The sequence below is a fragment of the Carassius auratus genome, chromosome 16, assembly GCF_003368295.1.
Source record: "Carassius auratus strain Wakin chromosome 16, ASM336829v1, whole genome shotgun sequence".
Classification (NCBI taxonomy): Eukaryota; Metazoa; Chordata; class Actinopteri; order Cypriniformes; family Cyprinidae; genus Carassius; species Carassius auratus.
The window spans coordinates 16,244,208-16,268,884 of NC_039258.1; the positions used below are offsets into that span (position 1 = coordinate 16,244,208).

General features: G+C 38.4%; 2 protein-coding genes and 1 long non-coding RNA gene across 5 annotated transcripts in view; 2 read left to right on the forward strand and 1 right to left on the reverse strand.

Moving 5' to 3' along the window:
• The window catches only part of setd2 (SET domain containing 2, histone lysine methyltransferase), a 28,286-nt gene extending 14,743 nt beyond the window's left edge, over positions 1-13,543 (reverse strand). The window contains exons 1-8 of one of the 3 annotated variants that reach the window (XM_026284391.1): positions 12,958-13,543; positions 10,792-10,914; positions 9,344-9,365; positions 5,269-9,221; positions 4,984-5,115; positions 4,263-4,391; positions 4,056-4,179; positions 3,883-3,960 (exon numbers count right to left, since the gene is read on the reverse strand). In XM_026284391.1, the coding sequence (XP_026140176.1) occupies positions 3,883-3,960; positions 4,056-4,179; positions 4,263-4,391; positions 4,984-5,115; positions 5,269-9,221; positions 9,344-9,365; positions 10,792-10,820 (4,467 nt within the window). In that variant the 5' untranslated portion in view covers positions 10,821-10,914; positions 12,958-13,543. Of the gene's footprint in view, positions 1-3,882; positions 3,961-4,055; positions 4,180-4,262; positions 4,392-4,983; positions 5,116-5,268; positions 9,222-9,343; positions 9,366-10,779; positions 10,915-12,957 lie in introns of all 3 variants that reach the window. The other 2 variants (XM_026284389.1, XM_026284390.1) reach the window with 2 other exon arrangements.
• LOC113116308 (uncharacterized) lies at positions 13,501-15,863 on the forward strand. Its single transcript, XR_003294002.1, has 3 exons — positions 13,501-13,636; positions 14,911-14,982; positions 15,122-15,863. It is a non-coding gene; the product is annotated as an uncharacterized LOC113116308 (long non-coding RNA).
• A 761-nt stretch (positions 15,864-16,624) lies between these two features.
• rbm12bb (RNA binding motif protein 12Bb) lies at positions 16,625-24,460 on the forward strand. Its single transcript, XM_026284392.1, has 2 exons — positions 16,625-16,930; positions 22,116-24,460. Exon 2 carries the CDS (start codon positions 22,138-22,140, stop codon positions 24,043-24,045), a length of 1,908 nt encoding a protein of 635 aa, XP_026140177.1. The 5' UTR covers positions 16,625-16,930; positions 22,116-22,137; the 3' UTR covers positions 24,046-24,460.
• Positions 24,461-24,677: the final 217 nt, after the last annotated feature.

Genomic DNA, 24,677 nt, shown 5'->3' on the forward strand with positions numbered 1-24,677 from the left:
TACCAGCACTGATGTTTTGCCAGAGTCAGAATTTAAGCAAATATCATTTATTATTTTAATGTGTGCTGTCTCTGTGCTGTGATGCGGTCGGAAAACAGATTGAAAATTGTCTGAGTATCCATTTGAGTTTAAGTATTTGTTCAGGTGACTAAAAACAACCTTTTCTATAATTTTGCCTATAAAAAGGAAGATTAGATATTGGTCTATAATTGCTCAAAATGCTGTTATCAAGATTGCTATTATCAGTAATTGCAGGTTGACGATTTTAGGTGATGCACTATTTCTTCCAAAATTTTGCTATCAATTGCTTCAAAAGTAGACATAGAATCTTTTTGATGTTGTGGCCAATCTGTCTGACCTCTGCATTTCTTGAGGATGTGCCAATCGCCTTCCTGATATTGATGATCTTCTCAGAAATGAAGGGAGCAAACTCATTGCATTTGCTGTCTGAGGTCATTTCACTGGGAATCTGACTTGGGGGGTTTGTCAGTCTTTCAACAGTGGCAAAAAGCGTACGAGTGTTGTTTAAGGCGCTCATTCGTGACGTGACGTGCTCTGCTTTTAACCCATCCAAAGTGCGCACACACAGCAGTGAACACACACACACCGTGAAAACACACCCGGAGCAGTGGGCAGCCATTTATGCTGCGGCGCCCAGGGAGCAGTTGGGGGTTCAGTGCCTTGCTCAAGGGCACCTAAGTCATGGTATTGAAGGTGGAGAGAGCACTGTACATGCACTCCCCCCACCTACAATCCCTGCCTCACAACCCTTTGATTGCAAGTCTGACTCTCTAACCATTAGTCCACGACTTCCCTTAAGTTACTGTTTATAAGGTCTGAGAAGAAATTCTGTCTAGCTGTGGCTAGTTTCACATTAAAAGCATGAAGGCTGTCTTCATAGATGCTATAGTGAATTTCAAGTTTCGTCTTCCGCCACATCCGCTCGGCTTTTCTGCATTGTCTTTTCATAGTCTAAACTGCTGTTGATATTCCCCAAGCTGATTTTTTGTCTGTTTGTTTTCTTACTGACTATTATTGGAGCAATATCATAGTTAAAGGAGTCAAGGAGAATATCAACAGAGTCTGCAGAAATGCTTGGTGTTAAAGATATAGTCTCCATAAATAGTATACTTGTATTTTCGTTTATCCATCTCCTTCTGACAGGGCCAGATCTAGATTCAGTGGTACCAGAGATCAATATATCAAAGAAAATACAGAAGTGATCAGATAGTGCTATGTCCTTAATAACAGTGGATGAAATGTTTAGACCCCTACTGATGATTATATCTAGAGTGTGTCCACCTTTGTGTGGGTCCATGCACATGCTGAATCGGGTCAAAGGTATTTAGAACCGTTATCATTTCTTTTGTAGTTTCGTTTTTTGCATTATCTATGTGAATATTGAAATCCCCTGCAATAGCAAAAAAGTTAAACTATGAGGAAATCATTGATAACATTTCTGTGACCTCTTCAACAAAGGTATTGCAGAGCATTTCGGAGGCTGGTAAATAATAATAAACAGAATGCGTGGAGCACCTTTCAGCACAATCCCTAGATATTCAAAAGACAAGTACTGACCAAATAACGTTTGCATTGATAGACATCTTTAAATAGAGCAGCTACACCTCCACCTCTCCTAACAGTCCTGCAAACACTCATGTAAGTGAAGTTAGGAGGGGCTGCTTCATTAAGGACTGTTGCACTGCAGCTGTCTTCTAGCCATGTTTCATTTAGAAACATAAAATCCATATTATTTGGGGTTATAAAGTCATTGATTAGAAATTATTAATTTTTTAGTGAGCGAATGTTTAAAAATGCTAACTTGACGACAGTGCTTTGTGTCTTTACATCGATCTTACTTTGATGCAAAATAGGCCGCAGATTAGATGAGTTTGCCCTTCGGCTTGAAAAGGCCTTAGACTTTCTATCACGTGATAAAACTGAAATAAAGAAAGCTACAGGCACACTGGGTTCCCGCTTGTTCTGTAAACATTTGTGAATGTTGCTGCTATTATAGCGGGGACCCGACACATATAACTGAGAGCTGCAAAGAGCACAGACCAAAAAGCCTTGTTTTGTTTATATGAAGAGATATTTTTATTTGTGTTACTTATTTGATTTAGGCTATGTTTTAAAATTTAAATTTAGTTTTGTTATTTACATTTACATTATATTTTAATTTAGCTATTTATCCAAAGCAACTTACAAATGAGGACAATAGAAGCAATCAAAACAAACAAAAGAGCAATAATATGCAAGTGCTATATTAACATATTATCATAGTGTTATATTTCAATTTCACAAAGAAACGTGCAGCATTTTGTCCAAGCAATAATAAAAAGACATAAAATTTACACACATATATATTAGGGGTGTAACGATACGCGTATTCGTATTGAACCGTTCGGTACGACGCTTTCGGTTCGGTACGCGGTACGCATTATGTATACCGAACGGTTCGTTGGAGTAATTAATTATATTTGAAAAAAAAAAAAAAAGAGAGAGAGAGAGAAATATAATGATATGCGTTCAACAAGGTAGCCCAATAACCCAAACAACGTAACAGGCAACGCCCCTGACACTCCCGAAGAAGAAAAAAACACCATCTTATATGTTTATGTTAGGCTACTCAGCAGGCGCTCGCTCACTCAGTACGCGCTGAAGGCTCGTTGCAAAATAGCCAATGCGTTTAACAGACTAGAAATGAGAAGATCCTCCAATAACCAACAGGTCTGGTGTTTGGGTGCACTTTGGATTCCCTTTAAGCTATAATGGTGATGGCAAGAGAGTGGTCGATAAAAAAACAACGCTATGTCGCATCTGCAACATGACAGGGTACACCAGCGGGAATACAAAAAAAAAAAAAAACACCAGCGGGAATATCTGGGATATATGTGTCAGTATCTGGGAAAAGACGAAAAAAAGGAGAAACATGCACGCAGCAAACTATCCCTGCAGCATTTAGACACTATAGCTTACAGGGAATCCAACCCAAACACCAGACCTGTTGGTTATTTTAGGATCTTATATTTCTGGTCTGTTAAATGCATTCGACATTTTGCAACGAGCCTTCAGCGCGTGCTGAGTGAGCGAGCGCCTTAGGGGCCGTTCACATATCGTGCCTAAAAACGCATGGAAAACGCTAAGCGCGTCTTTCTCCTCCTTTCCAAAGCGCTCGGGCAGAAGCGCTCATGAGGCGTCTGTCTTTGCTAAGCAACAATGACGTGCTCTCTCCATGAGACGCGGAAATTTCAGCGAAGGATAAATGGATTTGCAGCTCTAAAAATCGCTTGCAGTAGCTCTGCTACTAAATTTATTTCAAAATTGCAATCCATATACAACTATGATCAGCTGTTCCTTCATCTTGGCTGAGCTCTCAACGTTGTTACGGGAAAGGATGAAGCTGATTGGTTGGTTCTTGTCACATGACCCGCGGTGCGCTTGTGGCATTCTGAAAAGTTGAGATGTTTTTACATTTTGCTGTATCTAAAACGTATCGAACCGAACCGAACCGAGACATCAGTGTATCGTATCGGACCGAACCGTGAATTTTGTGAACCGTTACACCCCTAATATATACATACATATATATATATATATATATTTTTTTTTTTTTTTTTTTTTGAAATAAAATCGTGAAATCAAAATCTTGAATAGAATCGAATCAAAATCTTCAGATTAGTAAATCGTTACATCCCTAACATTTACATTTTCTGTTGACATCCTGCTTCTCATCCTTTCTGTACAATATACTGGAACTGCAAGAATTATGCAGATATACTTTACAACAATCCAGATCTAACTCTTATACTAATGAGGAGGAGTAGGATTTGTGTGGGGGTACAAAAATCAGAGACCACAATGGAAATCGTTTGCACTCACTTTCTGAGTTTCACAATTGGGTTCACAGCTGTGATTCATGAAGCGGGAACAGTTTCCTTTCAAAGTCGCATCAATAATCTGCAGACAAAATAGAGACATAGGCTCATGTGTCTTTATTCATGAAAGTCATAAACACTTCAAATTCTTATTTTTGCACTAATTTCACAGCTCACCTCATTATTTTTCAATGCCATGAAATAATAGTGAATGTTCTTGTTTCGTGCATACTCCTTCACCCGTGCCTTAAATTCCCGATGATCCAAAACTTCTCCACAGTACTCTAAAACAAAGGTGTTCCTGCAAAAAAAAGGTAACTTAAAATGCTAATTAGATACGTTCTTTATGTCTTTTATTTGTTAGCTGAAGCAAATAGTACTTACGGCTGTAGATCTTTGGCTGCTCGTAAGCCCCAGCCTTTGCTCTCAGTCAAAATTACCTCAAAGTCTGCATGCTGCTTCATTTGAAAGCGCCTGTTGGAGCAGTATGCCCCATTTAAACACCGAGAAGAGCTTGAAAGAGCAGAAAAAGAGAAAAAAAAATGTAAACATTTTTCTGTCAATACTTACTGCAATGTGCCAGTAATATAAAATCAGCAAGTAACATAAACATAGGGTTGCATGATTAATCGAATGCGAATGTCATGCGTATCTTATCAGTAAAGCCAGTTCTGTGATCCGTAGTAAATCTCCATCAGAAGGGCAGAGGGCGCTCTCGCGTGGATTGACATAATGAAGTGAGTTTGGAGTAAAAACATTTTATCAAATGTGGTATTATCACATGATTTCAGATGGCGCAGCATTTACTACACAGAGGTCTATTGACAAGCTAAAAACAAAATATACGATATAATCTCGCGATTATGAAATTAAAGAAATCATTCGCGATAATGACAGCTGTTTTTGTAGCTTCTCAGTGAACTACGGCTCTGTGTAGTAAATGCTGCTCCATCTGTAAGCACATGAAAATACCACATTTAATAATGTTTTTCATTGCAATTTATCATGCAGCTCAACATAAACATGATATATTAATAACAGTGTCTCACTAAAGAACACTCTATACTATAAAGCAAACATTATGATGTAGTAGCAAGACATTTACCACTCAATCATCAGCAAGCGATTGAGGCAATCCTCCCCACAAGCCATCATTCCTTGGGCACGCTCTTCTCTTGAGAGGATAGCACACTCACACTGCATATGCTTGATGTCTCGATGAGACTTATTCTTCTTGCTGTAAGGACAGAGAACAGATTTTATGAGCTTTAGGAAAGACCAAATTAAATGAACAAACAAATATTTAATGCAAACAGTGGAGCATGGCGCTGTCAACACCGGGAACATGAGTTTAATTGCCAGGGATAAAAAGGGAAAAATATATACTTACCGTTCAGTCAGATATAAATTTTCTTCGATGAGGTCAAAGTAGGGTGGCATTTTTTTCTGCTTTGCCTTTTCCCTCCAAACAGCTGGATCCACAAATTCTTTCAGACTGAGCAGTGGGCGCGCCACCTCTTGAATTTGGTTTAAAGATTCCTTACCATCTTTCACAACCCTTGAGCTCTCATCCAAACACTCCCTTTTACTGCTCAGACCAGCCTCTGCCTCATTATCTGATTCAGATTCAAACTCTTGACGTCTCTTCTTAGGTGGACCCCTTCCTCGATGTGGCTTTTGGTTGTCTTCTCTAGGGGCTTCCGAGATGTTCTGGCTATCTGTGGTGAAGCTGCAATTGCTGCTTATCTCATGGGCTTGAACAAATGGGGATGATCCAGGAAGATCAGCAGACAGGACAGATCCTTGTTTGATCCCTACTACCCTGTCGTCATCGTGATCATTGGTTAAAGAGTCTGGATGGATCTGGTTAACTGAATTATGATACTGAAGAGGCACATGCGCGTTGACTGGTCTGTTGGTTTTAGAGATGGCAGGCTGAGTCCATGGACCGTGTCTGTGACCGCTATCAAACAGAGCAATTCCTGGCTGAGGTGGGTGTTCGGTGCTATGACTGCTATCCGGTTGCTGAAATGTGCTGCTGGGCTGTTCTGACTGGTTAAAGTCCCAGGCTAAGCCATAACCCTTCCCACTGTTGAAGTCAGTGGATTCCCCATAGTGCTGCTTTCCTCCTTTCCTTCCATTCCAGCTTTCTGGTCTATCATGGTTTTGATGGTGATCCGATTCAGGTTGCAAAGTCTTTTCAAAACTCTGAAGTGATGCTTGGTTTATCTGGACACTATTTGGTCTTTCTTGGGCACTCCAGTTCTTGTCCACATGAGCACTGGTAGCCTCCAAGTGGCTGGTGCTGTCAACCATGTTGCTCTGCGATTGGTAAGAGACACGTTTAATATCTGGATTTAGCATTGCAACTTGTGCACTGGCCTTAAAAAGTGCAGCTGAGGATTCCTCAAGGTTTGCCTGATTGTTAAAGCCATAAGCAAATTCCCTATTAATGCTTTCACGTGTATCAGTCTGTTGCTGCCCAGAAAACACTGAGGACCCAGGAGACGGTTCTGTCAAGTCATTTGTCTCAAGAGCAATGGTTGAATTTTTTGGCACAACCACCACAGAGTGCAACCGCTTTAAGGAAACATGCCCATCATCTGAATCTGAATCAGACTCTTCACTCTCGCTGTCCTCACTGTGGCATTTACCATCATGGTTTAAGGAATCAGGGTCTTGAGTGTCAGGCTTAGGTTTGTCTACACTGATTTTCTCTTTATTGCCAGAACTGCAATTAAGGGGAAGATCACTAGCAACAGGGGCACTTGTTGATTGAGGATCTTCAACAATCTGTTTTATAAGTTCACCATGAGTATTTTGGGTTTCGAGGTCAGATGCACGAGAACTTACTTTTTGATGAGATTCAGCTGAGGTTGTGTCTCGTATTTGTTCTTCTACTGGTAGTTCAGAGTCCTGTGTCTGAGAACAAGAATCTTCAGGGGTAGTATCATTGTTCCACTCTATTCTTTTTACCAAAATGTCATTTTTCATATCTGGACTCGCTATTTTTGAAGGGCTTTGATTTTCTGAAGTGGCTTGACCAACAATGTCCCATCTGGATTTTTTAGCACTGCCATCCTTTTTCAAAATCCCACTACTGGGTTGTTCAGGATTCACATAATGCTGCTCAGAATCTTTTTCACAGAGTTGAGCACTCTCTGTGATGTGCGATGGACCATCTAATTTAGTGTTAAATTTCAAGCATCCTCCAGGTGGGAATTCTTTCACAGAAAGAGGGTCTGCCATCAATCCTTCTGAATCCTGATCGGGAGTGTGGCCTACACAAAATGAGTCAGTCGGTTCTTCTGCCAGATCTTTACTTTGGATTGGAATCTCGTTGTTCATTCCAGATTCATCAGTGGAACTTCTAACTTCAAGACTTCCACTTGTCATGGAAGTGGATTCCAAACTTTCAGTTGTCTTTTGACTCTCAGGAACATTTGGGCATATTCTCAAACTACTAAGTTCTTGATTTGGAGCTTGATGCTCAGTTTGTTGATTTGTTTTGAACAAATTAACTTTATGCGTAGCTTCATGCATCTGTTGAGAAATGCATTTAGATTTAGGCAAAATAGATTTGTCATCAATTTTGCTGAATTCCTTCTGAGGAGTTACTGGGCTGGGGGCTAACCGTGACTGCTTTGTGTTATTACTTGATCTGTCTTTTGATTGTCTCTCTGTTCCAGTAGCATTATTTAAAGTCTTGTGATCCGTTGAGTCTGTTTTTTTGGAAGATGAAGTCCCAGAAACAGATGACCTGTCTGATCCTTGTGACAGACGTCTTTTGCTGTGCTCCTCATCAGAGTCAGAGCTGTTTTTATGGACCTTTGTCTCAGATGTTCGGGATGAGGTAGCTTGGTTAGAATTTGAGGTTTTAACATTAATCTCAGATTTTGAGTGGGCACTGGATTTCCTATGAACTGCTTCTGCGTAAGGAGAGCTCTTTCTATTGGATTCAGAGTCACTAGCTTTTAAATGAGATTGTTCGGACTTTGAATGCTGAGTCTTTTTGTCTGACTCGGATCGAGAACGATCTGTGGTTTTTGAGTCCCTGTGCAATCTGGAGTGAGTTGATGATTTTGAGTCTTTTTGCGAGCCAGAGTAAGTGGAGGATCGACTTGAGTCACTACCTCGAGTCCTTAGGCGCCGGTGGTCATCCTCTGAGTCAGAGCTGTCACGAGACCTGCCATCAGCTCGTGAACGTGAGCCTCTCCTTTCACGATGAGGAGAACTTCTATGAAACCTCCGCTCAGAATCATGGTAATGTGACCTATCTGACCTTAACTGTCTCTCACTCCTGGATCTTTCAGATCTTGAATAGGAACTAGTTCGACAGCCTCGAGATCTAGACCGTGACCGACTTTTGGTCCTTCTTCTGTCTCTATCAGAACGAGAAGATCTTGACAAGGTGTGCCTCGAGTCGCGCTCAGATTTTGAACGACTTGACCCCTTTTCATCATCTTTCCTATCATGCCTGGATTTTTCTGCCTCCTCAGTTTTGGAATTAGAGGATCTTTTTGCTTCGTTACTCGGACATTCAGATTTTATCTTATTTCTGTGGTCACTAGACTTATGGCTAGATGATGTTCGGATTGAATCCCCATCAGATTCTGAACCTGGAAGTGTGCTATCTGATCGAGGTTGTGATTTGATGTTTTCCTCATGCTCAGAAATAACGGAAGTATCCTTATCTCCCTTCCCAATATGGGAAGAAACAGGACCTTTATGACATGAGTCAACTTTCTCCTGAGGGTTTTCCTCTTTGAGAACTTTTTCAGAGGAACTATCAATGACTGAGTTCTTGTGAGGCTGTTGCAATGAGGTTTCAATTTCAACCTTGGTTGAAGATCTAATTTTGTCTAACTCAGATGGGACTACTGGCTCTGAAATCTCTGCTGACGCTGTGCTGACAATGGGGTTATCCTCAGCAACAGTAACGCTGAGAATCTGTTTCTTAAAATGCATCTTTCCAAGAACAGGTATTGATTTGAGAGGGAAGGATACTGGGGCGGGTGCTGTGTGGGTCTCCCCAACTGCTGGAGTATTTGTATCCACATTCTTGGTTTCATCACTCTGTCCTCCTAGATCTGGAGTAGGTACAGGTCCAGCTTGCAGTGCAGAAGAATGTTCACTTGCAGATTTCTCCGGACTTGGTGGGGCTAGAAATACATTTTGACGTGTTTTTTTTGTCTGTGCGAAGCTGAAGGAGACCTTTTGTCGACCCTGTTCCTCAAGGTTTACATTTGCCTTGGTTCCTTTAGTCAGGAGATGGTTTGTCAATATGACCCTAGGTGCAAGGCCTTTGAATATGACTTGCTTCGGAAGATTTTCCACCTTGATCTAGTGATATATAAAAAAAATCTAGAATTAGTATTTTATGCACATGTACATAACACGTTTCATGTTGTTTATGTACATTTAATGGAAACAAAAATAGCAAAATATCTGAATTATACACCTACCGAACAATCTTTCACATCTTTCCTGTTGTCATAAAAGAAAGGAAAGAAAAAAGGAGAACATTAGTCCAGTCAATTTAAAATCTCATTACAAGGAAAATTAAAAACCTGCTGTGAAAATAACACCACTCTTTCATCCAAAAGTCAAGGACTAATAGTTAAAAAAAAGTCTATGAAACACAATGTAGCCCTAGTTCACTAACATCACTTCCTATTTTTGAAGTTACTTCATGTAATAAACAACTGACACACTTTCAACAACAAGCAAGCAGACTGTTTTCCCCTAAATGAAGCTACAAAGCAACAACTAGGTCACATATTCCTCTGAGACTCCATTTCTCTATTTGACCTTCATAATGGAGTCACCCTACAGTGATAGTAGTAGTAATGGGAGGGGATTCTCATGCCATTCATATCTGTCAGATAGGCAATATTTTAATCTACCATGACCCTATTTAATATTTTTGAATCATGGCACCATCAAGATTCAAGTATATAATAAAATTGATGTGTGACCCACTTTAGTCATTCTAATGCAACAGTGATATCCCTAAAATGATATCCCTAATGCAGGGTTCCTAAAATCTTGCCCTGGAGGGCCAATGCACTGCAGAGTTTAGCTCTAACCCTGATCAAACTCACCTACCCGTGATTTTGTAATTATCCTGAAGACATTGATTGGCATGCTCAGGTGTGTTTGATTAGGGTTAAAGCTAAACTCTGCAGGAAAGTGGATCTCGTAGGCCAGATTTGAGGATCCCTGCCCTAATGATACTCACTAGTTGCATAAAATAAAAATAAAAAATCAAGCATGTGAAATAACATTTCGTGCAAGGCTCAAATACTGAACACTGCATAAAAGGCAAGTTCATTAAAAATGCATTTGTCCAAGTTCAAGCAAGTCCAGCACATAAACGTGAATAACAAAAGAACTGTCTATTCTGACCACAGATTCTCGGTCCACCACAATATTCAGGTCTGAATAGATTTTCCTTGAATAACAAAGGATATTATGACAAAATGCTGTGGTATCTCACAGTTTTATTTTAAAATAACTTTAAACTGCAGAGTGCAAGGTGAAATGCAAAAAGGTTTTAAAATCTTTTAAGCCTACATATTATATATATAGTCGCTTGGTTATCTAAAATCCCTCAATGCCAAAATTAGCAAAACCAAATTTAGCATGGGACTGGAGAAGCAGTATTAGAATTGCAGGGAAGCATGGCTTAACATTCTTGCATACTGTCCATTGACATAAAGAGCCAAAGATATACACATTTATATACAGAACATTTAATTCTACAATTAAAATTATGAAGAACACTACTGCAAATAATAATGTGTTCCAACAAAAGCCAAAAGTGAAAGTTGTTTAAATTAACATTCTGCTGGCAGTTTAAGCAAATACTTTTGCACCATATTCCACTCTATAGCCACACCTGAGAGAGTACCTGTGCTCTTGATTCAACAGAGTCTCCATTTTGAGGCAGAGCTGATGTTGAGCAGCTTGAAGGAAACTGCAACACTGGGGCAAACCAACTCAGAGTAGTATGCTCACTGAAACGGTGTCACACCTATGGAGAAGATACAGCATAACTGCATTCAGGCAATGTAGATTCCATGACGCAAATATATTTTGTCGTCCACTGTTTTTGTAATTATTTGTCTAGATGAAGACTTCAGGTTTCTCATTACTTAAAGGTTACAATTTTGTAGAACCTCACAAATACACCACTGGAAGTGTTGCATCTATTTTTATAAGAAGGTAACAGTGTTTATGCTGTCTAGGCCAATGGCACTCAACTTGTGGGTCACAAAAACAGGCCACAAATTTGTTTTGATCTGGGGTCTGTTTCCCAAAAACAACTATGGCCAAAAGTTTCATCATTACCAATAGACTTCAATGGAACTAATGACCATAGTTAACTAACAATGATTTTGGGAAAGGCACCCCAGGTAAAGGACAATATTAAAGTTGAAGTGAAAAAGTGGTAGTGATGAAGTCTGTAATTTTCACCAGAAGATACAGTTACAACATTTTGATTAAAATTGTGAAGTCTAACAAAAATTATGGATGAAATGTTTACAATAAGGTCTTTAATATGCATTTAGAAAATAAAAAATTTTCATGCTGACTTTCAGATGCAACAAAATATATAATTTTGCATGATTGGGTCTATAAAAGAAATAAGCTTATAAACATTTTGAAAGGGAAAAATCTTCAATTCCTTGGTGATATCAAAGCAAACTTTACAGCATTCTGCTGTACATTGGTATGTTGGTTGAATATTAATGACTATAAATACTAAATTTGGCATAGTATTTCCCCCATGTTTCAGGCTGGTAAATTGTATATTGTCTGCATTAACAAAATTATATTCTGCTCATATTGCAGTTAAAGGCAATATTCATTGATTTCAATGTTTGTTTTTTGGAAACATTTTTATTATTATTATTAAAAAGATCTTCTTAATACTACTTCTACTACTAATAATAAGTCGTACATTTGCTGTGCTTTTCAAAACGACAGTTTTGTTGAAATGGTTATCTGTAACATTTACGCTTACAGTGACATACAGAAGTAAAGTGGAGGGAAGAGCACTTATCTGCCTCAGCAGGACAAACTGCCTTTTGTCTCAAATGCGAAAGATAAACTGCCCTGGACGCACAATATCAAGAAACACGCTTGGTTTTCAGACATAAATGGGTAACACTGGATAATCACATCTATTGTGTTCAATAGTACAAGCTTGATCGATGATCCTGTAATAAAACAAATATTAAGAACCGTCGATATGGTTTGTCAAAGTGGACGAATAAAACGCTTGAGAGCTGCAGAGGATCATTCACGCGCATGTGGGTGACATTTGTTTGCACCACATAGCAATATTTTGTCTACAGTGTTCAATATTTTGTCTGACGTGGATGACAATAACAACACAACGTCAAAAACTCGGGTTCTCTAAGAGTATGGCCTTAGGTTAGTCTCTAGTTGCTCCAACACTGAATGCTTGGTTTATAATGGCAACGTGTAGATCCTCTGACCCTGAACCGCGGGCAGCTAAAACAAATTTACCTCGTGGATTTGAGGCCTGCACGAAGGCCTCGCTGCATCGGTTATCATTTGTGTTTCCTGAACATACAGCACGATATACATTGACATTACAGTATTATCTAATACTATCTTAGACATGCTGTAATTTTCTATCCACAAAGAATTTCAAATTTTATTCAAATTAACCTTATTTCCATGTATTGATGGCTCCCTGCTCAGCTCGTTTGCTAACTGCAAAGTGAACTGCCGCTCTGGTCACCTTTTGAAACATATATGATTTTTTTTTTCTTCATATGCTAACTTATTTATTGAGCTCAACTGTTTATCTCCCATATCGTTTTTTCTAAAATATAATTTCACGGTCTGACTAATGATTTATGCTCTAAAACCGTGAAAACGGGTCACTGTGAACGGTGGGTTAGCAAGTTAGCAGCCAAAGGACTAATGTTAACTAAGTAGCTCAATGGCTAACGGGTTAAAATCTGTTGTGCTTGTAGGTTCTCATGAGGTTTGTCCAGTGTGCCAAAACAAACGCATAACAACTATAAAGTACGTTACTCACTTCTTATACTTCTCCAGTTCGGTTAAGCACTCCATCTTGCTGGACAATGATGGCAACCGCTTTCACTTGATTTTTCCCAAACATCCAGCAGAACTCAGACGTCAAATCCACACAAGGGGCAACAAACCGCTGAAAGCACAATTCGCCTGATGCTAGAGAGCGTACAGCTAGATCCAAATGCTTGCATTTAATGCTCGGTCCACGGCGATCAAATAAAAAGTCATTAGACGACTCTTCTGTACTGTTTTATCAGTACGAAGCAGGCTGTGGACAGCACCATCCTTTTTGTTCCATGGTGTAGTAGGGCAGCCTCAGAGGAACTAGTGGAGTCGATACGCGACGCACCGGTGGCGGCTCCTCCTCTCTCTGCGAGACACAGCTCATGCCGTGAAGAAGGAGGTCGGCATGCGCTGCTGTCCAGAGGGACTGATGACGATCCGACCGGTTTAGGGTCTTTGTTATGCTACGAAATCTTCCATAGCAAGAAAACGCGGCATAAAACGGTTTAATGCCAACGGTAACGCACGACGGAGGCAGCTAAAGGCTATTTTGTAACACATTTAGTCAGACAACATGGAAACCGGATGGCCTTCAGTGCTGTGGGATCCCCAACAAGAAATGTTATCTGGTTAAACTGGAAATGTGAAAGTCGGAAGAATTCGGAAAATGGGTACTTTGTGTACGGCAAGCCGTTTTAACATGTATTCCTATGAAACAACTTGTATCTATTTTAATGTGATGTCTTAGTAGTAGGCTAAGTAATCTAGTAGTGGCTTGTTTGTTAATGCCACTTGAAACTATTCATGAGACATTTATTGCTTTAGCTACTAGTCACTTTCCCAATAGTGAGTGACAGATGACTATTCAGGTTTGATCATAAACAATTGCATATTTTTGCCATTGAATTAAAATGTTGCTTATACTTGCTCCACTTTAATAGCAACTATTATTGTTTTAGGTACTATTAGTAGGCGTACTTATCTTTTTGTAACTATTCCAGTAGTTTTGAAGATCTGTTTCATACTAATAAGTAGCAAAGGAGTATTAGTTTCTAATAAATACAGTGAAAAATGTACCAGTTGCTATTGTATAACTTATTATTTCTTGTAATTTAAATAAGCGCTAGTAACAAAATATTAACAGCAATAAATTAAAAATACATCAAATTAAAATACTAGATAGTTTTAAGATATAATTTTAAACAGCTTGTGGTTTATGTGGAGACTAAAATGCATATCATGACCTGTTATAAACTTTGTATGACTTTTCTCTGAATAATAATAACAATTATTATTATTATTAACAGACATTTATCAATCTGTTGTATTAAGCAACATCTTAATAAAAACTAGATTTAATTTGTATACTGATGTGTGTGTAGTTTTATGAAAAGCCCTTTGAATGAATCCGGTTTTAACCATTAAACCTGCATTGTTTTTCATTGTCCAAATAAAGTGTTTTAAAAGACATTTCATGTCAATAAATTGTTAAATGCTTTGCTTAATGATCCCACAGATACCACTAGGTACATTTTAACTTTTAATGTCTGAGTTGTGTTTGATGTTTTCTGTGGTAGACAATGGAGTCAGTTTGTTTAGTTGCTAATTATATACTTGATGGCAGATATTCTAACTAGAACAACTAACAGACATCTCAAGCCACAGGTATGGTCATTAGCACTGCACTCTGTCTCATCTGTGGTCTTTTCATTTCACAACATGGATAACTTGCAACAGTGTGTTGAGAGTAAACCTATAGAAAAACAAAACAAATAAAACCAATAGATTACTTAGAAACTTTATTGGCAGTTTCAGCTGAATTAAGGCTGTTAAAAATAGTAGTTTTACTTTATAATCACGTTTGTTGTTTGGTGTTTATGCACAAGTACTTGAGCCTTGTTAATCAGGGTATGATATGTCAGTAGTTATTGCTCATCTTTATCTCACTGTTCAGTCGACAGGTCCTCTCAGCTTCATGAGGAAATGTGTGATGAGTTTCCAGTAGGACACATCCTGACAGTTCCAGGTGGTGCCCTGTAGTGGACAGACTGAGCCCTCCTCAAAACTATTAACACCCGCTGAGCACAACTGCATCTCTTCCTCTCCTCAAAAGACCCACATTTGTTGAACTATTTGTAAATCTTTATATTTTCTTGCTTCTACAGGTCTGATGTCATGTTGGTATCTTCAAAGGGGCCTTTTCTGTCTAAACATGGTTCATTTCAAATTCACAGCGAGAACACTTCCAAAAACACCACAGGTCCCACCTAATGACAGGCCTGTATGTTTGGATACAATTAAGGCATTTACTGAATTCTTCTTCTTCTTGAGTATTTTATTTATGCTTACTTTTTTGCGATTTTCGGAACTTTTATTTGTGAATATAGTACCTCAGTGCTCTGCTCAGTATAATTATTAGGCAAGGTTGGCAGCTAGCCATGGTAACCAGGACAACCCCTTTATCATGTCTAAAGCCCCACAGAGGTTACAATGAGGGCATCATTGTGTTCAGTGAATCAGTAACCCTTTGTTGTATCTCAGTTTACAGGGATCTGCTCAGAGGACCGTTCTGAAATCAGGTTGTTTGTAAATGGCCAGATAACAAGTGGCATTTGGTTGTTATTGCCCTAAGCGTGAAACAAATGTCTAACCAGGGCCATAACTACTGAGGGGGATGAGTCCCCTTCAATAATTTGATATAGTCAAACTATAAGAAATACAGGACTGTGATTACTGTATTGTAAATGATTTCACAGTTAGCCTTAGATCAAGTATTAAATTAACACTAGCAACATACCATTTGGGTTTTTCTTGTTGTGTGGCCATCTTACGCCAATGTGACCTAATTGAATCTCTAATTATACCAAGTGTATACACACACACACACACCACAAATCTAAAAACAAATCTCATGAGTGTTGAAATTCTGATTAAAACAAGCATAATCATTCTTTAAATGTCTTGAGATTTTTTTTTATGCCGTCGTGGTTAAGATAAGAAATTATAGCTGTATAATATTTGCAAACAGTTTGAATCGTTTACTTAACAATAATAATTTTAAAAAGTTTTTACTGTTCTTTCTTTTTCCCTCAAATTCTTTAAAATTCCTCATAAATATGTAAATAAATAAATACTAGTTGATAGGTAGTAATTGTCTACTAAGCAGGACCTGCATGAACATACCTGATAGTAAAAAGAGAATTTCTTCTGATGTCAAATTAGATTTTTAAAAGCTGTAATATTTAAAATTTTGTAGTAATATAGAAAAATGATAGTCAAAAATGGCTAGCTTGTGTAAATGTCCAGAGATTTGAAAGAATCTCAAAAAGGCTAAAATTCTTGGGGTGGGGGGAAAAAAGAAAGAGATATTGGCCAGTTTGGCATAATGTTTCATTATTATTTCTTAAAAAGAAATGTGAAGCACATTTGTTTCAAAAGGATATGTAGGCCTACATTGGTGTAGCTAGTGTAACCATGATGAATGAAACTATTTTGTTATGCAACAAGAAAACCAAATTAGAGATGTGTCAAGGTTCTCAGCAGCACATACTTTGACCTTTATTGTTTAGGTCACATTAAGCGTTTTAACTTGGTTACACCACGTGACGTATTTAACGCTATTTAGTCAAGATCTTTGAAGTGTGTAGTGTATTTTGTAAACGTATCTATTTTTAATCGTATACTTTATTCATGGGAAACGGCACGAAACTGGCCAGATACAGGCGTCCATTGTGTGTTTCGAGTGTCATTTGAGTTTGAGTGTTCAGCACCTCCGGGTTTCCGTAGTTCTGCAGATGGCGGCGGAGGAGATGCGGACGCTCTAGTTTCTTGCTTCCCTATGCTTGCTTCAGATATCACAACAGCGAAGTCGTTGCGTAGTCACTTTGGGAACCGGACGGACGACACATCACAGAGCGCGATTTAATTTATCATTCTTTTATTCTTGTAAAGGATTTATATCTCCTTTGTTTTGTGTAAGTTTGATCAATACAGCGCGCGTCACATTCTGGGCCCCTTCAGGTTTAGCATTACTGTTAACGTTACTACAGAAGACCGCAGCAGTCTTTGTTTCCAATGTTTTAAGCTATCGCGGAGTTGATCGTGGTTTTTCATCGTGTGTCAGTGTATAGTGTGCTGGTTTAAAACTGCTGAGTTGTTGGTTTGGCTAAAATCGATGATGATCGTGAAGGCTAGCTTAGCTTTGGCGTAGTTGTGCCTCAGAAAGCAGATTGTTCGCGGCTCACCGCAAAGTACGCGAGGTGTACAGAGGTGTAACGTATATGTCGATTTTTTTTTTAATATTCGCAAGTGTTATGATTAAACCGCTTGAGATAAAAGTGACACGTGTTTTGATAGATTTTTTTTGACTGGATGAGGAAGCGGAAGACGTAGTTTGTGCTGTGGAAATGAGAACTCAGTCGTGCATTGGTAAAATAGAAAATGCAGCAAAATTGTATATTTTGTTGTAAAGTAGGTTGAAGACGCCTTCCTTTTACTTCCTAAGTGTTTTTCAACTGAAAATACGCCTCATTTGATGTTCCTACTGGATGGTCAGTGGGAGAAGTTTATAGAAAATGGTTGTAATTAATTTACTTCATGAAAGTTCAGATGTACGTTACATTTGGTGTGAGTCTGTGTGTTAATTTGTATTAAAATGGAAGGGTTGCTCGAAGGTAAACTGCGTCTCATTGTTTTAATTTAAAGCAGTGGTTCCCACCCTTTTTACTCCAAGGCCTCACATTGTACAAAATAATGTGTTTCTTTTAGCACTTATGCTGTAACGACTTAAAGGGTTAGTTCACCCAAAAATTAAAATTAGCACATAAATTGCTCGCCTTCAAGTCTTCCTACCTGTATATTACTTTCTTCTTTCAGATGAATCCAGTGGGAGTAATATTACAAATTGTCTTTGATCTTTCAAGTTGTTTAATTGCAATCAGCGGGTGTTGCATGCATCAGTTCAAAATAAGATAAATAAAAAGCACCCATCCATTTAAAAAAAATAAATAAATGTCTCACACAGCTCCGGAGAATAAACAAAGGACTCCTGTAGCAAATTGATGCATTTTTTTTAAATATATATAATTTGTATTTTTTTTTGAATGTGGACAATAGTCATTTATATTATCACAGAAATATTGGGGTAAAGTTTATAGTTCAAATATAAACATTGATGTCTATGTCGGCAATCAAAATAGAGCAAATCCCCTTTTCAAAGTAACTGTGCTTCAAATAACATATATGTTGATTGCATTGTGAAAAGTGACTTAATGTATTTGTCAATGAATGGATTATTCATTCAAGAGTATCGTCCAAAACGCTGATTCATCCAGTAGTGAAACAAGTGAAGCAGGTTTATGAGTGAGTCGTTGAATCACTGATTCAAACAACTTTTTCTTAATTTTAATATTAAGAATTGGCATATTAAATATATTATATATACACTACAAGTCAAAAGTTTGTATTTAGAAGAAGTCTCTTCAGCTAACCAAGCCTGCATTTATTTGATCCAAAGTACTGCAAAAACAGTAAAATTTTGAAATATTTTCACAATTTAAAATAACTGCTTTCTATATGAATGTATTTTAAAATGTAATTCACTCATGTGATTTCAAAGCCAATTTATTAACATCATTACTCGAGTCTTCAGTGTCACATGAGCCTTCAAAAATCATTCTAATATTCTGATTTGCTGTTTAAAAACTATTATTATTATTATGTTGAAAACAGTTTAGTTTTTTTTTTTCAGTTTTCTTTGAAAGTTCAGAACAACAGTATTTATGTGAAACTCTATTTAGAACTGTTTTTTAATGTCTTTATCATCACTTTTGAGCAATTTAAACAGCTTGAAAGATCAAAGACAATTTTTTATATTACTCCCACTGGATTCGTCTGAATGAAGAAAAACATATACACTAGAGCCCGACCGATATATTGTTTGGCCGATATGAGCCTGTCACGATACATCAGTATTGGCGAATATTTACATAAAAATGTAAATAACATATAATGCAGATAAACTTGGCTTGTCCAGCAGAGCTCACTCCATTGTTTGCTACTGGTGACCTGGATGATACACTTTAAAGCTTAAGTCTATGGAAATCCATTGAAATTTTAAATGGCCATATTTCCATAATTGCGCGGTGAATTCGCACCTAATTCGGGGGATCCCTCCAGCTCGAGGAACCCTCTCAAATGTGAATTGAGTGTACATCTAAAAGCCCTCTTTCGAATGAGATCACCCCCATGTCGATAGATCCCAGGGGGCTACCAACGCACGGAGGGTGGTGTTAGAGAGGACCCCTCGAGCTGAAGGGAAACCATAAATTTGGTGGAGTTTCGGCAACGCGTTTGCAAGATAGTGACACCAGTCAACAATTTTCCTTCAGTAAGGAGATTTCTTGTTCAGGCAGCATTCAAGCATTGTCTTAATCAACCATAAGTGCCCTGCGAAGTGGACTTTCCGCTATGATTCCAGTTCCAATGGAACATACACATTACATTCAAAGGGCATTAAAGTGCGCAAGATGCGAATTTATATTGTATTTATTTGCAGAGATACATTGTCACTCTTCTCTAATCTGTGTGTGAAGACAAAAAATGTGTTTGTGTGTGTGTATATATATATATATATATATATATATATATATTCTGTTTATACATATACTGTATTCTATATATAGTATCAGACAAATGTTTGGACACATGAATGGGAAAGTGTCAAAACTACTGTCCTATAATATACACAAAGAATATTGGCCGATATATCAATAATTTTTTTATTCCGTAATATTGGTATCGGCCCCAAAAAACCCATATCAGTCAGGCTCTAATATACACCTAGGATGACTTGAATGTGAGTAATTTATGGCCTAATTTTCTTTTTTGGGTGAACTAACTAACTAAATTTTGAATATACTGCCATACCGATGTATTTAAATACTCAACGTTCAGAACGAACGTCATGCTGCGCCGCGGCCGCGCGACACTGTTTCAGGCAGAGCCTTTACAATGTTGCACTTCTAAGCAGCGACTGCGAGGCATGGTAAGGGTAAACACAGTAGTGCTCTGGTGTTACGTTTTAACGCCTGTTTCACACATACTCTGTCTGCAGTGCGTATGCGTTGCATTTTTTTTTTTTACGCACCAATGTTAACGGATTCCAGCGTTCATACTGCATGAGGCGTTCCAGGTGCATCTGCAGCAGTGCAGCGATTGTTTACGTACCGAGTCTATTTTTGCTGTGCTGCAGGCGCTGAATTAAAATGAAAGCGCATTGTTCACTGGAAAAATTCACATGGACTGACACGGAAATGCAGTAATTTCACAATAAATGTATACTAATTAAAGCTGTTTCACACGCAACACATGGGTTTTTGGCTAGGTTTAAAACAAGAAAAAGTGCACTTTTAGATAAACAAGGAAAACAATATAAATATTCACTTTTATGGAGGCAGAAAAACTAAGTTCATTAGGACCCGTGGGATTGCTTGGGAAAAGATTTAAATGCAAAAGGCACGAGACTGTTTCTGTCTGTGGTGTTTTAATTTTAAATATTTTAACAAGAAAAGTAGGCTAATTATTGTGTATAAATGTTTTGCCACTTGCTTGAGCAGCTTATTATACAAACCTAGAAGTAAAATACATGAATAATGTGTTGTTTATATTTATTGAGTTTAAACTAATGTTTATAACTATAAAAGATTGTTACTGTTCTGTGATAAAAGTCTCAATGCTGAAAAAAAAAATTTATATATATATATATAATATATATATATATATATATATTTTTTTTTACATGATATGAAATCAAAACGATGAACAAATGTTATGTTTGTGGACTGAACAGACCCGGATCAGTAGCAGGCCGCAAACGCGTCCTGTGTGAAACCACAATGAGTCCGTGCTGCGGACTGCATACGCACTGCAGACGGAGTATGTGTGAAACAGGCGTTACAGGGAAGATGGATGCTGCAGAACTAGTAGAACATGACACAGAACTTGTGCCAAAAAGAAGAGCCTGTTCTGTTGTTTGGAGGGTTTTTGGTTTGCAAAAATCCGATGTCGACCGAACAACCATTTTATGCAGGTGCTGTCGGGCTAAAAGCACGTCTTGGAATATCAACCAGCAGAAAATGCATTGTACACCTGATTATGCATGAAAAAAAAAAAACGTCATAAACCAGGAAACCTGCATAATTTAGAAAAAAAACGTGACATAATTTTTTTTCAAACCGCACTGCACTAGAACTAACCCTTTAACCATGATTAAACATGATTCATTAAAATGTTAAGTATGATTAATTTTATTTTAGAAATAAAGCTCATGTTCCTTTGCCAGTCTTATTCCCTGCTCACCTTCCTCATGCTTTCCTGTCTCTATCCTTCTCTGTGCTGTCTAAAAAAAATGTAACATTTAAATAATAACATCATTTTCCAAAACTGAGTTTGCTAAGGCCCCCTTCTTGAGAACCACTGATTTAAAAGCATTTACAGTTCAGATGTTGCACTGAAGTCAGGTGGAATTGTGTTCAGTGTATTGAATTATTTGAATTGAATTGTATTGTTTGATGGCTATACAGTATGTAAGTGGCTGTTGAGCTTCATGTTAAGAACCTTGTTATTTGAAATACTGAGTTGATATACTCCATTGTCTGCTGTTTATAAGTTTCTATTGGAAACGGAATATCATAAAATTATAACGAACAGAGTTTAATCATATTTGCTATATGTGACTTAGCTGTACGGATGTTAGTAGCAATATCTGTAAATTCTTGAAACTGATACAGAGTTTTTCTCTGATAGTGTAGTCAGTTGATAAGTTTTAATTGTGAATGGAGTTCATCACATTTGGATGTGGAAACTGAAAGAAGGATGTTGAATGTTGTAAAACTAGCCTTTCTTGTTTTTCCGAATCTTGTGAAACAAAGTTGTTTTTCTGGATCCGGAGACGATGTTATTTGCTGGAGACTGGCTGTTATTGCTGTTTTATTTTTATTTAGTTATTTATTTTTTTGGCTGTGAGAAGTCAGTTTCACATAACTTTGCAGTTTAACCTTGGTTTGAAAATGAAAGTTGGGATCTCTTTTGAATATTGTTATACGGAGCCAGTAGTTGAGTCAGCGATAACGCTATTATATGTGCCCCTTTTGTCTGCAGGTCCTGTTGTGTGTGCTCCATCATGGCTGTGGTCATCCGATTACAGGGACTCAGAATCACGGCTGGTTCTGAGGACATTCGCAATTTCTTCACTGGGCTCAGAATCCCTGATGGTGGGGTTCATATAGTTGGTGGGGAGCTTGAGGAAGCTTTCATAATATTTGCATCTGATGAAGATGCGAGACGAGCGATGACCCGCTCGGGGGGCTGCATTAAGGGCTCTCCTGTCAACTTGCTCCTGAGTAGCAAGTCAGAAATGCAGAGTGTTCTCGAGGAAAGCACTAAAAGGCCTGAGTTAAAAAGCAGGGGCATGTACAAGGAGGTTGTCAAAAGTCCTTCTGCGGAACGAGGTCCTATACCATTCAATAAGGACCCAAGAGTAGACATACGGAGGCCGGATCATCAAGAGATGAGGAACAGGCCTTCTCTATCTTCATTCAGTGAGACACGGCACCAGAGAGAAGGGAGCGTGTCAGAGAGAGATGAGGTTTATCTGAAATTGACAGGGATGCCGTTCTCTGCGACAAAGGACAACGTCTATACCTTTTTCAGTGGGTTACAGATTGATGACATTATGTTTTTGAGAAACCCCAGAGGACAGTTCAACGGCCATAGTATTGTGCGCTTCGCTACCAAACAGGATACAGTTGAAGGTCTAAAGAGGGATCGACAATACATGGGACCACGGTATATCCAACTAACAAGATGCTCCGAGGAGCAGTGGCTGGCAGAAGGAGGACTCGTTAAATCAGACAGTCGGAAAAGAGCATCCTTAGAGCGAGCGAGGTCTCGATCTCCCATTTCCTACAAATCAAGATCACGATCGCCCTCTCATGAAGAATACTGCGTCATGTTTGAGAACTTGCCTTGCCTGGTTGAAAAGAGAGATTTGAGGGTGTTACTTCACCCGGTTTCTTTGAAAGATGATCAGATTATTATCTTTGCCCAAAAAAAGGATGATAGGTCAAGATCGGCTGTTGTGGTGTTTAGAAGTCTCACAGACTATTGTGCTGGTTTGGCTCATAATAAGGAAATGTTGATGAACAAGGTAGTGTACGTGTCACCCATCTCCAAGGAGAAAATGGTCACCTTGTTGGAATCATCTGTTGACTCAAGAGATGAGGGAAAAGAGTCGAGACGTTCCACAGAAAGGCCCCAGTCTCAACGAAACAATCCTGACTCGCAGTTGAGGTGTCTCTACGTGCGCAATCTCCCATTTGACGTCCGTAAGGTGGAGATCATGGACTTCTTTCATGGATATCCACTCTCAGAGGATAGGGTTGTCTTATTGCGAGACGAAAGAGGAGCTGGGCTCGGTGAGGCTTTGGTGATTTTTCAATCTGAGAAGGAGGCCATGACGGCACAGTCCCTAAACGGACAGAGGTTTCTTGGATCGGAAGTCATGCTTAAGTGCATAACAATTGGCCAGATGCAGAAGTTTGGCGTCAATGACCAGTTGATGGATAGCCCACAAGAAAGGAACTTCCAGAGAACCGAAGTTTTCAATGATGGTCCTCATTTCTCGAACACTCCGATGCCCCGAGATGATTTTGTGATGCCGCCTAATTTGCACCAGGGTTATGGAGGTCATGATCGCTTTGAGCCTAATTTTGGGCGCAATGACGCATTTGGGCCGGGACCGGATGGTAATGGACATCAGTGTTACGGATCACCTGACCAACAACTTGACGGTCCGATTTGTCTGAAATTGGTCAATCTACCCTCTCAGATAAGAGCCGATGAGATTTATGACTTCTTCTATGGATACAGAGTGATTCCAGGTTCTGCCTCGTTGCTTTATGATAGAAATGGAGCTCCTAAACGGGCCGCAACGGTAGCTTTCGAAACCCACAGAGAAGCGCTCACTGCTCTTCAAGAATTAAATGGACGACCAATTGGCACCAGAAAGATTCAGATTTTGTTTATGTAGCTATGCTTTTAGACTACAGTCTTCTTAATTTCCTTTTTTTTTTTAAGTTGTATGTGCTTTTTCACTGATTAACAAGTGAAGAATTAATTTTTTTTTCTTGCTTTTCATAAATCTGCAGATGAAACACTGTTTTAATTTAGATTCATATTTGATATCTTGACTGTTTGAAAATAGTGCATTTGTATGCATGTCAGTGACAGTATCTAGACTCAGTATTATTCGTGCTGTTGATTGTTCCCCCAGAGTAATGACTACAATTTGAGATTTTACTAAATATGTCACCAATATATTTAGTTTTTAGATAAAATCAGATCTAAACAAATCTTCTTAATATTGTGAAATTGTAAATTTCTACAACCAGTTGAATTGTCAGTTCATGTTTAATGCTATTAAAGGCATCAGCTTGTTGTTCTGATTTCTTTCTGACAGTGTGATGTTTTTACTTGCAGTGGTTCAAAAATGGTTTCTTGCTCAGTTAAGGCCGTTTCATTTGCAGTGTAACGATATTGTGATGTCTGTCTTGATATATAGCTAGCATACTATTATTTTGCATATTTTTAAGTAGATTTTATAAATTATGTAGTTGATCCTTATTCCATGCTGTCAACCACAGTATGCTGTACAATGTAGAT

What these genes read in the sequence shown, in the direction of transcription:
- rbm12bb (XM_026284392.1), top strand. Translation starts at nt 22,138, where the DNA reads ATGGCTGTGGTCATCCGATTACAGGGACTCAGAATCACGGCTGGTTCT.